At 40.5% G+C, this 15,744-nt stretch overlaps 1 protein-coding gene across 1 annotated transcript; it reads right to left on the bottom strand.

Annotated features, from left to right (window-relative positions):
- Positions 1–15: 15 nt before the first annotated feature.
- On the bottom strand, positions 16–12,175 carry washc5 (WASH complex subunit 5). Its single transcript, XM_017409811.2, has 29 exons — positions 12,060–12,175; positions 10,392–10,644; positions 9,977–10,122; positions 9,735–9,819; positions 9,446–9,546; positions 8,937–9,129; positions 8,672–8,824; positions 8,426–8,539; positions 7,856–8,027; positions 6,766–6,893; positions 6,321–6,450; positions 5,922–6,034; positions 5,359–5,525; positions 5,021–5,096; positions 4,801–4,911; positions 4,321–4,461; positions 3,710–3,790; positions 3,492–3,593; positions 3,010–3,189; positions 2,764–2,888; positions 2,505–2,667; positions 2,307–2,409; positions 2,147–2,226; positions 1,935–2,038; positions 1,711–1,840; positions 1,498–1,594; positions 974–1,127; positions 760–847; positions 16–557 (listed from the first exon to the last, which is right to left on the bottom strand). Exons 2-29 carry the CDS (start codon positions 10,575–10,577, stop codon positions 501–503), a joined length of 3,480 nt encoding a protein of 1,159 aa, XP_017265300.1. The 5' UTR covers positions 10,578–10,644; positions 12,060–12,175; the 3' UTR covers positions 16–500.
- Positions 12,176–15,744: the final 3,569 nt, after the last annotated feature.

Raw genomic sequence — 15,744 nt, 5'->3', positions numbered from 1 at the left:
AAACTGGACAACACATTCTGAGGAATCATATTTATTAACACAGTTCATTTAGCAATGGCACATGATATTTGTACATGAAGTTAAATCACAGCCAAATCAATGTACAATCTATTATTAGTGCAAAATGTTATTAGTCTAAACAATGAAATGTAAATGTAAGCAAACTAGCTTGATGTTAACACATGTGCATCTTATATCCCAGGATAAATACACCTGCATTTCTCCTGTGTTGACATATTGGGATGCTGCTATCCCCCAGCACTTGAAGTGTCACTGTATGAAAAGTACAGGTAAAAATATAAAAAAATAAGGACACCATTGATGCTTCTGAAATACTTGAATAGACAAAACAATTATTATTTTTATTATTATTATTATTATTATTATTATTAGAGACACATGTGCTTTCTCTACTAATGAAAGGTGAAAAGTTTACAGCGGAGAAACACCAGTTGGCGACAAAAGCACAATCTTCAAGTGAAAATGTCCCATCCAGATCGTCACAATATTGTTCTGAACTCATCAAAAGTGAAACTGGGCACATGAGCTTCAACCACCTATAGAATACAGAAGGGAAAAAAAGAAAAGATAAAGGTTACTTTTCCACAAATACAGTCAAAATGTTTAGACTTTAATTCATATTAATATGAGCTAAAGTTTTCTGAAGTCTCTTAGATACAGGCTAGAATTTCTGCTGCTGTCATTTACCATCCTATTACAATACTTTTAGTAGTACTACAAAAGGTAATGTTATCCTACCTTTCGTGAGAGTTTTGTGTACTTCACATAATCTTCAAGGAACATCAGAGCTCCCACCACATCTGAAGGCATGTCAGGGATTTTTTGGCTGTAATGGAATCGAACAGAAACTTACTGAAAATATGAATTCACAAGGCTGTAAGCGACAATCAGACACCCAAAGTATATAAAACTACACAAAAATCCCCACAGAATAAAAAGGTTGCTTTGTTACCTGGTGCACTGGTCCATGATCGAGCGGATGAACTGACCGATGAGAGCTAGGAACTGCTGCGTGTATCTGGAGTGGAACTGCTTGAGCAGGGTGAGCATACCAAGCATCAGTGGAGGCCAGTCAACGGGGTCTGTGGCTTTCCTGCAGGTCATTCCTGTAAAAGAAAAAGAAGAAAAGAAATTAAGTCAGTAAGTCTGGCATACTGGCAGAAAACCCACAAAATAATTGATCCCTGTTGGTCCAACAGCTACAATAGTCAATGTAATAAAATAAATTAAAATAAAAATACTCAAATGATGTAAAACAAAGTCAGGAGAGGTAGATTGAGTTGTCTAGTATTGCAAAATATAACCGCTCCATTTGATGCAGCATTCTAAGAAAATTACACTGTGATAGATTATGGATTATTAGGCCATATAAATATATATATTTCTAAGCAACTGACCACCATAGTTGATTGACTGTACTGGAATTTATAGTGACTGATAATCTATGATAAAGCAAACTGATTTTATAAAACAAACCTTGGTTTTTGCTGTACTGAAGTTTAGGCAGCTGGGCAATAACAAACAGGAAGTTGATGATTGGAAAGTACGGGAGACGCTTTGTTGTGATGTAGATCTGAATAACACATGAGCAGAAATATATAAGTATATATTTATATTTAATTGAAGTGAAATGTGACATCTGAACAAATCAAAATCTTTACATAACAGGCAAACACTTAATGAACTAACCTTGTTAAGTGGGTTGTGAATCCCAGCAGCTTCCAGGTGGGCGGTGATGTCGTACAGCAGAGTGTTGTCCTCTTTAGGGTAAGGCAGAGTCGGGTCTTGGTAGTGGGCTTCAATGTCAGCTAGGAGAGACCTGGCAGGGACATAGTTGAAGCACATATTTAAAAATGCATTCTTAAGAACCAGAGTAAAAGCCAGCGCATGCTTGGAGGTGAGAACAGACTTACTTGTTGAGGTTTTCCAGGGCAGCAGCCAGATGTTTGGAGTCAAACTTGCAGGAGTAGTTTAGCTCATTGGCAATCTGCTGTCTGAGAATCTGCATCTGTCCAACCTACAGCAAGCGAAGACATTTAACATTATTTCTATGCCATGACATTTTTTTCTTTAAAAAAAAATTAGACAGGGCATTATTTAATGGTTGGAAAGTATGGACCTTTACCTTCATAATGGCCTCCAGATATGAACCCCAGATCTTTTGAGACTTAGCAACAGCATTAGCATACACTTTGTTGGCATTACCTATAGAAAAAAAACAAGTTTTATAGAAGTTATGAATATAATCTGGCAGGTTGTAGCTTTTTTTATGAGTGAATACCTACCCACGATGCCTTGGACTGGGTTGACAGCCGCCAGCAGCGTTCTGAAGACGTCCACCACTGCCTTGTCCTTCAGGATGGTCCTCTGAAGGATCGTCAGGAAGTTCTGATGACACAACAGGTTGTAAAATATATTTTAGAACCCAGAAATCCACAACAAAGTTTCAGGGTATTGTTCTGTCGGACAGGCACGATAATTACCTGAAGTTCCTTGACGATCATGAAGCAGAGCAGCCGGTCCAGTCCGTTGAGACCAAATGTACCCAGCGTGTTCTGGATCTCAGAGAACAGCCGGTTGTTGGTCACCTCCTGGTGGTTCTTCAAGTCGTACCACGTATTCAGCTGGTCGATGTAGCACGTTGCCCTGCAGAGGAGAAACATGTTTATCGGACTGGTTTTAAAGATCACCTGAGAAACGTCTTCTAATTCCCTTTTAGCTTTTCTGATTTCTGTGACATACTTTGGATCAGTAATTCTTAAAATCTCTCTGCAGAGACGGCCGATGAAAGTGGCAGACTCATCCACAGGGGCAAACTTTGGGATGGGTATGTGAGTGGACTGGTGCACACTCTGCCAGTCCTGGATCTGAAAAACAAAACGCTCTCATTACTGCCAAACAGCCCTTAACACCAGAGCATATCAGACAGATATAGATTATTTAAGGATAAACTGCTGTTATTGTCAGTCTAAGTGTGTTAGGTCTCACCTTTGTCCTGAGGAAACAATTGCACTCCTGCTCCACATTGTAGTTGATGATGCGAGACACTTCCTCCTGCCAGATCTTAAGGCCATAAATGCTGACATAATCCTGGATGTACTCAAACGACCTGTAGAAGCCGTCCATGGTGGCCGCCATATCCTTCAACTTGGGCATAAGCTCACTGGGCTGAGAAAGTATTCAAGTTTTAGTCCCATATTTTTTTTCCCCCCTATCGCTGTTATCTTTGATTTATACAGGGCAAAAAATAAAAATAAAAAACACAAACACCACTTTATAACTATTTAATGCAGTGAGTCAGTAGGAAATAAAGGCCAGTTCTATTTTGTATTCTGGCTAACATCCCAGAGAAATCTCTGTAATCTGATTTTATACGCACCAAATATGCTATGAACCTAAACTCGAGATCGAAAAGGCTCTAAAATGTAAAACCTTGCTGCTGTCAGTGGAAAACAGATCAGCTGTTTCACCTTCGCCTTGGAGTTGAAGGTCAGGCCTTTGTGCAAAGCAAAAGCCACCCTCTTCACCAGCTCCTTCCTGATGCCATCCTCCAGAAGCTGCTTAGGATCCACCTAAAACATCCCAGCATAATAATGAAGTCAATGCGACAGCTTGTACACTGAAAAAGAAATAGAGAAATACAGCCATAATGCTCTGTCTGGTCGCAAACAAGATGGGAAAGATTTACTTTAATGATCCCAACTAGAGTCGTCTTCATCATCAAGATGCCCTCAGTGAAAATTGAGATGTCGTGAGTGAGTTTCGCCACCTAAAGTAACAAAAAGGAGAGGGACGTTTAGTATGACCGAACACTTTGCAAAAGCCTGTTTAAATGACTGAAGAAAGAAATACCGCAGAAAGAAATGGCAGGAAGCCATTACCAAACACTGACCATGTTGTTTTGTTTGCAAGTCTACATGTTTACATCCATGACGATCAGATTTCATTTCAAAACGTGCCTTCCAAGATGAAAAATGTGACCTCAGCGGTTCACGTTTTAATTAAAGCAGTTCAAGTAAGCCTGCTGGCACAATCTGCTTCCAGACAAAGCCTTTCTTTCTGATTTGTGTTGTGCTTCACATGCCGTGGGGGGAGGCATTGACAAAAATATGCTTGGAAATGCCAGCGAGCATGATTGCCTCTGACTGATGATTCACCATCAAAACAGAGCATCATGAGGCCTCTTATCGATGTTCTTTATTTTGCCCAAGATCAAAACCCTTTATTTTTACACTTCGTTAACATTCTGTTCACAATAAGAGAGCAAAAATAGGTCTAAGCCGCAAACAGTTGTTTTACTTCGTAGCGAGCACCCAGCTGAGAGTAATCCTTCAGCTTGTCCTTATCCAGCCGTGTGGGCACCTCCATGATATCGTGGATCTGAAGTTTGATGATTTTGGCCAGAGAGGTGAACATGCTCTCTGGGATGATCTGAAGCACCTACAAGCAAGAAGGTCGACGTCACAAACTGAAAACCAACATGAATTCAAAGCACATTTGGAGTTTTTAAGCCAGAATAGCCATCCTTAAGTACACAATGATGTTCACAGCTTCGTTCTTTTGCGTGAAATCGTCAAGCAGATGGTTGCAGAGGCATTTCTCATCATTAAAACCGTAGCTGCACAGATCCTGAGTTACAATTTGCAACACGCAGAGCTCATTTGTTCTAGAAATTAAATGCCACTCATCTCTGTGAGCACCACATAGATTATCAGTCTTGCCTGATAACAAAAAATAAAAAAAATCTTTCCTTCCAAACAAAATCTGACAACACAGTACCTTTCTAACATAAGCCACCAGCTCTCCAGAGTAGAACTGCGAGACGCTCAGCAGGTCGGCGCTGTTGGCCTGGTTGATACGCAGCAACGGAAGATCCAACGCAGACGCCAGCTGGTCACACGAAGCCACCCACAAAAAAATGATCATTTACAGCATCCACGCAATCGTTTATTACTGTTCGATATACGGTGCTCGTGTGTGTGCCAGAACGCATCCTCACCTTCAGGAATGTGGCTCTGAGTTTTGTGACCATGGACGGGTTGACTCTGATGCTCTCCTGCATGATGGTTGTAAAGCTGCAGAATAAAAAGGAGAACAGGAAGGGGCTGGTGAAATCTGCCTCACAGACAGGAGGAAAGACAAAAACGAGGTAAAAGAAGAGCAGGACTGTGGTATTCTTGACTGATATAGCTGACTGAATGGGTTAAACACATGACATGAGAAATAGAAAGAGCTACAATGAGAAGAAACTCTGTTTAAAACAAAAAGAAAAAAAAACAGAGTGGAGAATTGTCAAAGTTTTTTGCATTGATTAACAGTTCACCAGTAACTGAGTACCTGTCGATGATCTGCCACGCGTAGGACAGATCTCCAACTATCTGCATGGTGATCAGGACCTCCTCTTTGATGTTGATGGTGCGGATCATCTGGTGCAGGAACTTCCTGGTGTCGGCCAAAAACTGGCACACCTGCAGGTTGGACTCCAGCTGGTGAAATTCCTGCACCTAAAAAAAAAAAGGAAAACGTGTGAGAGACACATATAAAACAACACTAATAATGTATCTGTATGGATCTCAGTTAATTTTTTTTTACTGAAATAAGAGCATTTTCTGAACCTAATTAGTCTCTGAACGAGAGAACAGTACTAATGAAACTGTGTAAACAACAATCAATGACCTTTTACATTTATCAAGTCATTTACTGTAACCTTTAGATGTATATGACGTAATAGCTCCTAAATTTAGTTTTGCTTCTGTTTTAAAACATAGTTTCGATCTCTTATTATCTCTGCAGGATGCTAACAAAGGCTAATAAGCTGTCTCTGGGTTTTAATTACATTATTTCCGATTATTCCAATCTGAAGATGTAAACCTGCGGGGAAAACTAATTATCCTCCTCACCTCAACAAGAGCCTGTATCAGCTGCACCGTCTTCCTCCCAGCAGCTGTGGAGTCCTCGTAGTTCAAAGACTCGATCTGCTTGGAGATTTCCCTGAACCACGCCTGCAAGTTCTCTGTGAAAGATAGCAGAGATGTGAAAAACCCACTGATAAGAAGAAGAAAAAAAAAAGAGCTGATTTCCGCTAAGAGTTAAAGACAAATATGGCCGATTTGAGATTAATCTGTATCTCAGTGTGTCTGCAGCTTTAAGGGGATTTTATCTCTGGAGATTTTTGCAGGATCGTTTTGCTCTCAAAAGCTTGTGACATTTGTGTTGGACTGCTGAAATAAATCAGGACACCTGCTGCCTAGCGGTGGGCGCGCCGTCTTTCGTTTCTCCGGGAGGCGAGAGGAACTCACCGTTTTTCTCCACCCTGGTAAGAGGTTTGACGCCGGAGAAGACTTCAGCCAGCTCAGTCATTCTCTCAGATCCCTCTTTCTTGTAGCTCTCCCATTTGAGCTGCTTCTCTGACAGCATCTGCTTGAACATCTGGAAAGAGGGACAGCGCAGATGCTTAGCCAATGAAGAGGGATTAGTCAGATGAGACGCCTAATTAGAACATAAAATTTGTGCTGCCTCCTCCTGATAAACTGGCTACCCATATGCTATCTGATTGTACCCTAACAGGAAACAGGGACTGACGCATCTAACAAGAAACACAGTTTGACAAATCGCTTTGAAAGTATCTGAGATTTCTCACTTTCACTCTAAATTAGAACAAGTGTATTTTAAAGAAGCATCATATTATCAAAAAAACATCAATATTTTTACTGATTTCCTCTGTTTTGGGGGGGAAAGGCTCACCTCTTTGAGTGTGAACTCAAACTGAGCAGTGTCTAGCAGCAGCTGGAACAGGATCTTGGGGTTATACTTGGAGTCGTTGAGCACTTGATCTTTGATCTGGCGCAGTCGCTTGTTGTTTGGATCATAGGCTAAGAGACAAAACATGCCTTAGGAGAATACTTTTTTTTTCATATCAGACCAAGATGACAAAAAAATCGTTCTAAACATGAAGCCAAATTGGAAAATATAGACCCTGATTTACTAAAAACGTGCAGCGCATGGTCTTTGTTTCAACTTTTAAACATTTGCAAATCTAAATGAATAAAGAGCTCGAGGACAGGTCTTACTTACAGATAAATTACTTTCTGTTAGTTAACGTCTGGATGTGAAACCCTATCTGCTCACATATCACAAGGTTTTGTAAAACAGCAGCAACAGAATGTTACACACTCCTTTGACCATTTATTTGTAGATGCAACAATGTCTGACTGAAAGACAGGATCAAATGTTTTTTTTTTTACCCGACTGCCCTCTTTTTTGTGAAGGCAACATATAGCTCCTCTTCATCAGTTACCTCCAGCTCTCAGGAGATAATGAATATTTCCCACTAAATGTGTCTCAAACAGTGCTGGTCTTTAAGAATGGGGTGCTCCATATTTTCATAAATATGGGCATTTTTTTCCCTCTAGATGCAGAAAAACTCATTCAAATGAGGGCAAAGTGCATCAGCTTAGAGATGCTGTGTGGTGGGCAGCACAGTTTGAGCTGCATGTCTCACTTTGTGAGGGCTTTGAAATAAACAGATGCCCAAAATCACAATAAGCTCCTGCAAAGGCTGCACAAGCCTTTGGTGAATCAGGGCCACATGTTTAATTCAATACGTGCTCCTAGAAGATTTCATGTAAATTTACCTCAACTTGCTTGAGTTAAATATAAAGACACAGGTGAAATTTAATTTACAACTTTTTGATTTTAATTTAACACTCCTGAAGCCCTCATAACTGAAAAGAGGAAGTGAAGCCCTTAAAACACACACACACACACCTACACAACAAAACACATGCTCCTTATTTCTCCCTAGGCTTTAAAAAACGTTAATAAGTATCCTCACCAGACTCTGCTGAGTGCAGCATCAGCCAGCGGATAGCGACATTGCAGTCCCTCAGACAGTTGAGCAGTTTGGGGATGTTGTCCAGGATGATCTCCTCCCTGAGGAAACCTTCCTTCAGCAGCTGCTGCACCTGAGGCCTCTGGCTCTCCAAACTGGCTGCGTACCGAGTGGCCTGCGCACAGTGAAGGTGGGTGGGGAAAACATCGGAAGACTCGTTGTGAGCTACAAATTATGCATCGCTTCATTCCCAGTGGTGGCCATTAGGAAAAACGCCAACATCTACAGGTGTCAGAACAAAGAAGGACAATTCAGCTGCATCTTTAAGACTTTGGCACTGTGCAGCTTTGCACTGTCACCGTCAATACGTCAGCTCATAAGTATCCAACAGTTTTTATTATTAACTTATCGTTAAAGTTTACAAAGACTTCCTAAAGTCACAGATTTGATTAATTCCCTTGTGCCTTGAATTTACATTCTGTACAGTCACAACTGATGACTTCCAGATTCTGTCCCTGCATACATTACCATCAGCACACAGAAGACAGTGTGACTTTGAGGCTGATGCAGTACCTGTTCTTTGATGTTCGCAGAGTCCAGCGTGTAGTTCAGAGCTGTCTTAGCGGCTTTGTACGGCTCCCAGGCCTCCACCAGGTTAACTGTGATGCCCATGTAGATACTGATAACCTGATGACACGCAACATAAAGTCTTCATAGTAATGTTTCCAACATCACAACTGAGACCAAACAGAAGCCAAACAACATGGTGACATTCTACAAAATGATTTAAATACGGCTTCAACAAACAAAGCTTCCTACCCAGTTATCAGGGAAGTATTTGTCGACTATTTCTCTCATCTTGGCTTGCTGGGTGTGCAGTATGGAGGGGGTGAAGAACAGGCACACATAGAGCATGGCTGCCTGGTTGGCCAGCGCCGTGCTTCGATGCTCAGGTAGAGGGTAGGCAGATACCTGGAGGCCAGGTGAGGAAAAAAAAACAACGCACTTTTAGAAACCTGTAGCCTTATTGTAGACTTAATCGTCAAGCTTGGGACTAAATTTCGCTTGACAACATGGCTCTCACTTGGTTGTAGATGTCGTCCGAGCGCAGCCTCCCAATCACCATGCTGGTGAAGGTGGCACTGATGGGAACCCTCTGGAAGTAGCTGTCTGGATAGTTGGCAGGTCGTTTAGCTCCAGGCTGGCTGGAGTAGCCGGTGCTGCGCAGGAGCTTGCAAATGTCATCCAGATTGGAGTCAGCTGACGAACGAGCCGCACTGAAAAACACATTAAAAAAAGCAAATGAGTGCAGTTGAAAAATAAGAGCCAAAGCTCGGTCAAACTGGCCAAGTTGCATCAATACATTTGAGAACTTTGCTTAAATATCTGCATGACTTTATGTTGCTTCAACATAGTGAGCATCAGTTTCTCTGCACACCTGGCATTGACGTAACCAATCCATGAGTGGAGAAAGTGACTCAGCCTCTGCTGTGAGGGAAATCATAGGCTCACAGTCGTCTGAGAGCCCTGAGAGCATGAGTCACTCTGAGAGTGTCGTATCTGTGTGACTGAGTGTGTGAGTCAGAGGCTCACCTGTATCTGTAATAGGAAACAAGCATCCTCTCTCTGACCTCCCCTTCAATTTTCTGGTCGATAACCAGCAACATGACTCCGTACAGGTAGAGAGCCTCACACTAGGAGGAAACAAAAAAAGAAACAAAACATCCTCAAGCAGCTCTTGTTTCTGTTTCCGCAGAGCAAATACACTGTGTTACACTGGCCTAAACCAAATAATAATTAATCAGACACAGCTATTTTGAACATGTTAGCTAATAATTAAGATTAAAAACATGGGAAAATAGGCTGTGTTGTGGTAACTTACAAGGAGCTGTTTCCCATCCTCGTTTAGAAGCACAGTTTCCAAGGTCTGCTGAATATAAACTCCCTCATTTAGGTCATCCAAATATCTGGAGAGAGATGAAAGAATTTCATGTTTTGCGGAAAAAAAAGTGAAAACTGTGGACTGTTACTATTATTATTATTATTTTAATTGAATGTTTTTTTCCACTGTGAAGAGCTGAAAGAGCTCAAATCGGACGGAAAGCGAAGCTCGTCCTGTCATACCTGTTGAGATCAACTATATATTTGTGGACGCTCTCGAAGGCCAGATAGAACCGTGACAGGATCTCAGTGTTGTTCTCTCTGAACTCTTCGTCCAGGTCCTGAAGCTCCGCTTTCGCTTCCAGCTTCATATCATAATACTCAGGGCCCTGGAGAGAACGCAGCTCGATGAAATGCAGCCGATAGTTTTGCTTTAATTAAAATACAGTAAATAAAAACCAAACAAAGAATGCTGCTGGTCTAATCAGGGAGTTGTTGCTTTAGAAGTCCCACGTGGAGCCAAACGTTTGTACGTTTCGCTCTGTGAGAAATTGCTCTTTATGAATTGACAATCAGTACATGCACCATAATATGAAGATCATAAGCAACATTTTGAGGCTAAATGAAAGCGTTTAGGCAGACCTAATGTGTTTTATACCTTAAAGTAGCTGAAGTCACAGATAATGTCTCCATATTTCTGCTGGTCACTTTTGTCCTTGAGCCTAAAAACTGGCGGGATGAAGTCAGAAAGACGCAGAAGCTCTGCAATAATGGCGTTCCCTCTGGAAACGATCCTGAGGATGGCCTGGCCACACTGGTTATTGTCCGCCAGGAAGTCCACCATGGTGGTCGCAGAGGATAAAAAAATATACCTGGATAAGGTGATTTGGGAGCATATACTTCAAATAATCCTAGAAAAGAAAAAAGAAAGAATGGCAGCATATTAAAAAAATTGAGTTTGCTTTTACTTCTTTCTAAGATGACTTTTTATTTCATTCTCACTGCCTAATTGTTGCCTAAACAGGAAACCAAAAGCCTTTCATTATCTGTACCCGATGTCACATTTAAAACTAAAACAGTGTTTTACCATGAACTATATGTGATGTTAAAGAGAACATGTTGCAGTTTTAGGCTGTTCTGTGTAGCTTTTTGATGCATGTAGAGAATCTGAAGGCCTATAAAGTGAACAGTCGACACAATCTGACAGTCTCTTCCCCTCAATTATCGACAAAACCTTGCTAAACATTAACCCATTGTCTCCCTGGTGACTGGTCCAGCAAATAACCCTCAATCAAATATACTATTTATTTAAAGTCAGTCCCCAGGTGAATTAAATTTCAGTTCAGACTTTAAATTAAAGACAAATCGATTTAATCAAACAGTGTTCTCCACTTTTAAAATAAATCGGCAGTCAACCATAGGTGTGCATACCTAATCAATTACCAAATGGGAAAAATCAGCTCGCTGTAGCCCACAATTTATTTTGGGCAACTATTGTTGTATTAAATGAAAAATTAAATTAGTCAAAATTAATCAAAATATGCTTTAATTCAATTCAATCTACACCAGATGTCTCATTCAAGGAGCCAAAGAACTGATTTGAATCTTTATTTTGATGCAAAAAGTTTTAAGACTGTGGAGAAAAGCTCCTTTTAACATGAAGACACCTACTGCCTCCACCTAAAAACAGAATCAGCAGCCGTCTGCACAGCTTATTACCTGACCTTTACTGACCAATCAGAACCGTTCATGTCTCCTTAAAGAGACAGGAGCCAAAACAGCCCTCCATACAGGTGTTTAATAAAGGTGCAGCAGTAATAATGTGTTATCTCATCATCAAACCATGTAAACGTGTACATGTATATAAACAGTCGGCTTTAATAAAATCCTGAACGACATATGACCAGAAGTAGGGGTTCTTCTAGCGAAAGTGACCTTTAAATTGATGAGAATAATAAATGTTTTGTTTAAAAGAAAACCTGCTTTCGATGTTTGCTTAATGAAGCAACCCGATTTTAAAAGTCTTTACACAAAGAACAACGATGCCCCGTTGTTCATGTAATAACAGGCGTGTTGTTCGGTGACAGAAAGGGCAGAGTTTAAGACACACAGTTATCATGTCTTTATGATTTATCTGTTGCTACCGACTGGCTAATGTTAGCATGTAGCTACTAGCGCCATTCATCAGCAATAAAGCAGCAGACGTGACACGAGCACGCGCAAAAAGTGCACACATTCAAGGGCTAACTCGCTCACTTTTATTAATGCTGACATTTAAAATAATGTAAGAATTTAAACGTCTTTAGTAAAAAAAAAAAGGTCTTGCCTCCTCAGAGCTCCTCTTCCCTGTTTACTTCCTCATGACCAATCACATGACTCTTCTGCTGCTGGGGGCGTTGGATTCCTTTCACTCAACTGGCCGGAGGTGGGCGGAAACAACTCAAACGAACGCTTCGATCAGCAGAAATACACTCGGGCTATCCATATATTTCATTTTTGCTTCTTCTAAGTGTCCCGCCATGAACAGATTAATAAGAAATAAATTCAAATAACGGGCGAGGTCTACTTTCTCCCCCCTGCAGTCCAGCTGGGATAATAACCGAGCGAGCATCCTCCTGTAGGTGGCGACAGAGAGCCACTAAAATCCTCGGCTTCTCCGTCTCACTGCCTCTATCCATCATCACCCCGAGCGGCTGTGAGTGCAAATACCTGGCTCCACGGGGAGGCCATGATTTACAGGGATCATGCCTGAACTGAAATTAAACTAACCTACTGCCTTGGAGATAAAACCACAGGGAAGGTGATGAGAAAAATCATCTGTCCTTCAAAAGATAAATAGACCTCCCACCTATAATACATTCTGCATGTTGGCTTGAAAGCTTCCAAAACGGACTTTTGTGTCACAGGCAAACTGTTGGTTATTCAGCATGAAATAAAACCAGTCTGGGGTTTAGTTGTAATTACCTTTGCATGTAAATATTTAGTCTGGGTCCAGCAAGGCTGTATTATGTGCTCAGCATGGATGAGTAAACACGTGACTGTCTACCTTCAACTTTTGATTGAACTGGAGTTTTATTGCCAATATGTCCAGTTTGCTGGCAGCCACTTCCATTAAGCGGTGTGAGCCAGAGGTTAATGACAGTCATGTAGTTAGAGCTGTTTCTGTGACCTTTCGGTGTGGCTAACTGTGTTTAGTCTTAATGCTATTGTCTGATGATGTGCCTCAGAAAATTGCACGCTGCACTTATTCCATTTTTGTGTGGAACTGTTGCAGTTGCATTTGGAAAGATAGATCAGATTTTTTTAATAGGGTTCTGTAGAAAGATTGGGAACAATTAATATCTCACCTTCTCTTTGAATGCCCTCAATTTGAGAAATAGTTTAATTATTGCCAAAGGTGATAATGTGTGTGCGTGTTTGTTTGTCTTTAGCATTAGCAAAATATCTCATGAACCTTATTCAAACAACTCTAGTCAAAAAAATTAATAATCTACAACATTGTTTTAGAAAAAAAATACACTGCTGTCAAGTTTGCATTTAATGGTTATTTACAATTTCTGATTTTTACTTGGGCTAGTTGCAGCAGCAGTTAGCTGTAGCATCTGTTGCAACCTGGGGCATGTCTGGATTTTCTTTTCTTTCCTGCTAGAATTACTGTGTAATTCAAAACTAATGCTAGTTTAAAGGTTTATAAAACTTTAACCACTATGAAATTTTACAGATGCTCTGACTGGGAATTAGCTTTTATTTGACTGAAAGAACTTTGAACATCAAGTAAAAATGTGAATTATTCACAACCATTCAGAGGAACCCCACTTTTTTGATTCAGAATATTTTTGCAGATCATTTTCAAATAGCAAAATTGTGTGACTATGTTGAACAAGCGAGCTGCTCTTTAATACTCCAGGTAACGTGCTTTTTATCTCACCCATCTTCTGGAGCACAAATATTTCAACACATCTAGGTGGCCATGGAGTCAGTGAGGCAGATGGATATTGAGATTCCTATCTTGGCTCCTTATTGACCTGCTTGTCCGCCCTGAGTCTCTGTTCTGCAGGATTTATTACCCATTCCCCATCACACCAAGGTCACTCTCAGCAGCTCCACGGTCAGCTATAAGGGTTTCCTGGAAGCTTCATGAAAGGTTTTTGCTAATGAGGTCTCATATTACACACCTTCATTATCAGTGCTTTTACTCTTGCTTCTTTGTAATTTTACTGGTCTTTTATGAGAGTGTTGTAAAATTGTAAAATACTAAATGGTGGTGGATAAATTATGCACACATTAATGGTATAATACTTCTCCAGAAAAACAATCCAAACATTTATTGTGTCAATGCATTTACAGTATTGTTTTCCTGTTTATAATTTCTCCTGTTCTTGTTTTGGACTTCTGCATACTTTGTGCTATTTTAATTGTTCACATATCAAAACGTTCAGCTCGATCGGAAACAGCGTGCTATGACTTTTGTAACTTTAGTTTCTTTCAAAATATTTAACTTTATTTATTATATAAATTTGGTTGCAAACTGTCCAGGGTGTTCCCCGCGTCTCACACAGAGACCGCTGGAGATGGACACCAGCTCCCCAAGACCTGGGAAGGAAAAGTAGGTAAGAGAAAATGGATGGATGGATGGATGAATGGATGGATGGATGGATGGATGGATGGATGGATGGATGGATAAAATAAAATTCCCTATGGAAAAATGTTGAGATCTTGTCAACTCATTTAAAATAATTATCTTTAGCAAATAAAAACTTTAGCATACTTGCTTTCCTTTTGTCCTCTTAAGCTACTTTTAGCTTTCAGCTATTGTTCTGCTTATTTTAACATTATATATGGTTTTGCTACTTTTAGCAACTGTTATGCTAATTTTAGCTTTTATCTACAATTTTGCTAGTTCCAACTGTTAGATACTGTTTGCTAATTTTAGTTCTGTTTTTCTAGTTTTAACGCTAACAATTCAGTTTCAGCTTCTTCAACAAATTCATCCAGCTCTCAGCATTCAGCTAGAGAGACTGCGTTTTCTCTAGTGTCTACGTTTATTAAAGGGATAGTTCAGAACCCCTGAAGTGGAGTTCTGTGGAAAAGGTTATGAACAATTAATATCTTTTAGGTAGCTCTTTGAATGACCTCAGTTTGAAGAAACAGAAGGTAATTCTGACGAGAACAGCTAGTTTGACCAGGGTCAATACCAGTGAATTCTTGCCACTTTACAAACTCATGTAGCAGAAGCAGCAGCAGCTAGCTTTAGCATTTCTGGTTCAACATGGGGCACTTTTGAGAGGAATATCGTAATCTTTCTGCTAGAATAACCATGTAATATGAAACAGACTGTGATACGTTTATAAAATAGCATTCTCATAATCTGCCATGACAGTCGTTTTAAGGCAGCAACAAACTACTGCGGCCTTAGCCCCACTTGGACTAGCTGCTAACTTACGAACTAAGCTTTATTTTTTTCCCCAATTGAGGAAAAAGCTATTTACAACAGCTAGGATATTAGTTATGAATAACTTTCCACAGAATCCCACTTCAAAAGGTGTTACTAACAGGTTGAATGTGACTTGAGGACATACAGATCAGTAGCATTATATATCTTAAACAGCATATGCAAAGAACAGTCTGGATGCATCAGTGCAAGGACATCACTGAATGTGTGTGTGTGTGTGTGTGTGTGTGTGCAACAAGATGAATGTACAAACGCTTAAATGTGTGCACGAGACCGTCCCCATAGGCTCCGTGTGGCCTTTATTAGCAGCAAGTTGACTCTATTCGGCATGACTCGTGATTAAACCTTTTTCCCAGGCAGAACTTTCACACCGCTGTGAACTGTGTGAGGTGATTAAAGGCTGTTCAATTTGTAGTCCAGTCCCACCGCCATCCTCCCTCATTGATCTCCTTCAGGCCCCTGAGGAGAATAGGACAGGAATAGGACAGGATGCAGGCCCTGGCCGTGTCAGCAGATATTGCCCTGTCGCGTAAGAAGCTGCTGTGTCTGTGTGGTATTT

The sequence above is a fragment of the Kryptolebias marmoratus genome, linkage group LG16 (assembly GCF_001649575.2).
Source record: "Kryptolebias marmoratus isolate JLee-2015 linkage group LG16, ASM164957v2, whole genome shotgun sequence".
Classification (NCBI taxonomy): domain Eukaryota; kingdom Metazoa; phylum Chordata; class Actinopteri; order Cyprinodontiformes; family Rivulidae; genus Kryptolebias; species Kryptolebias marmoratus.
The sequence above is the reverse complement of the archived record's forward strand: the minus strand, read 5'-3'. Positions and strand labels throughout refer to the sequence as shown.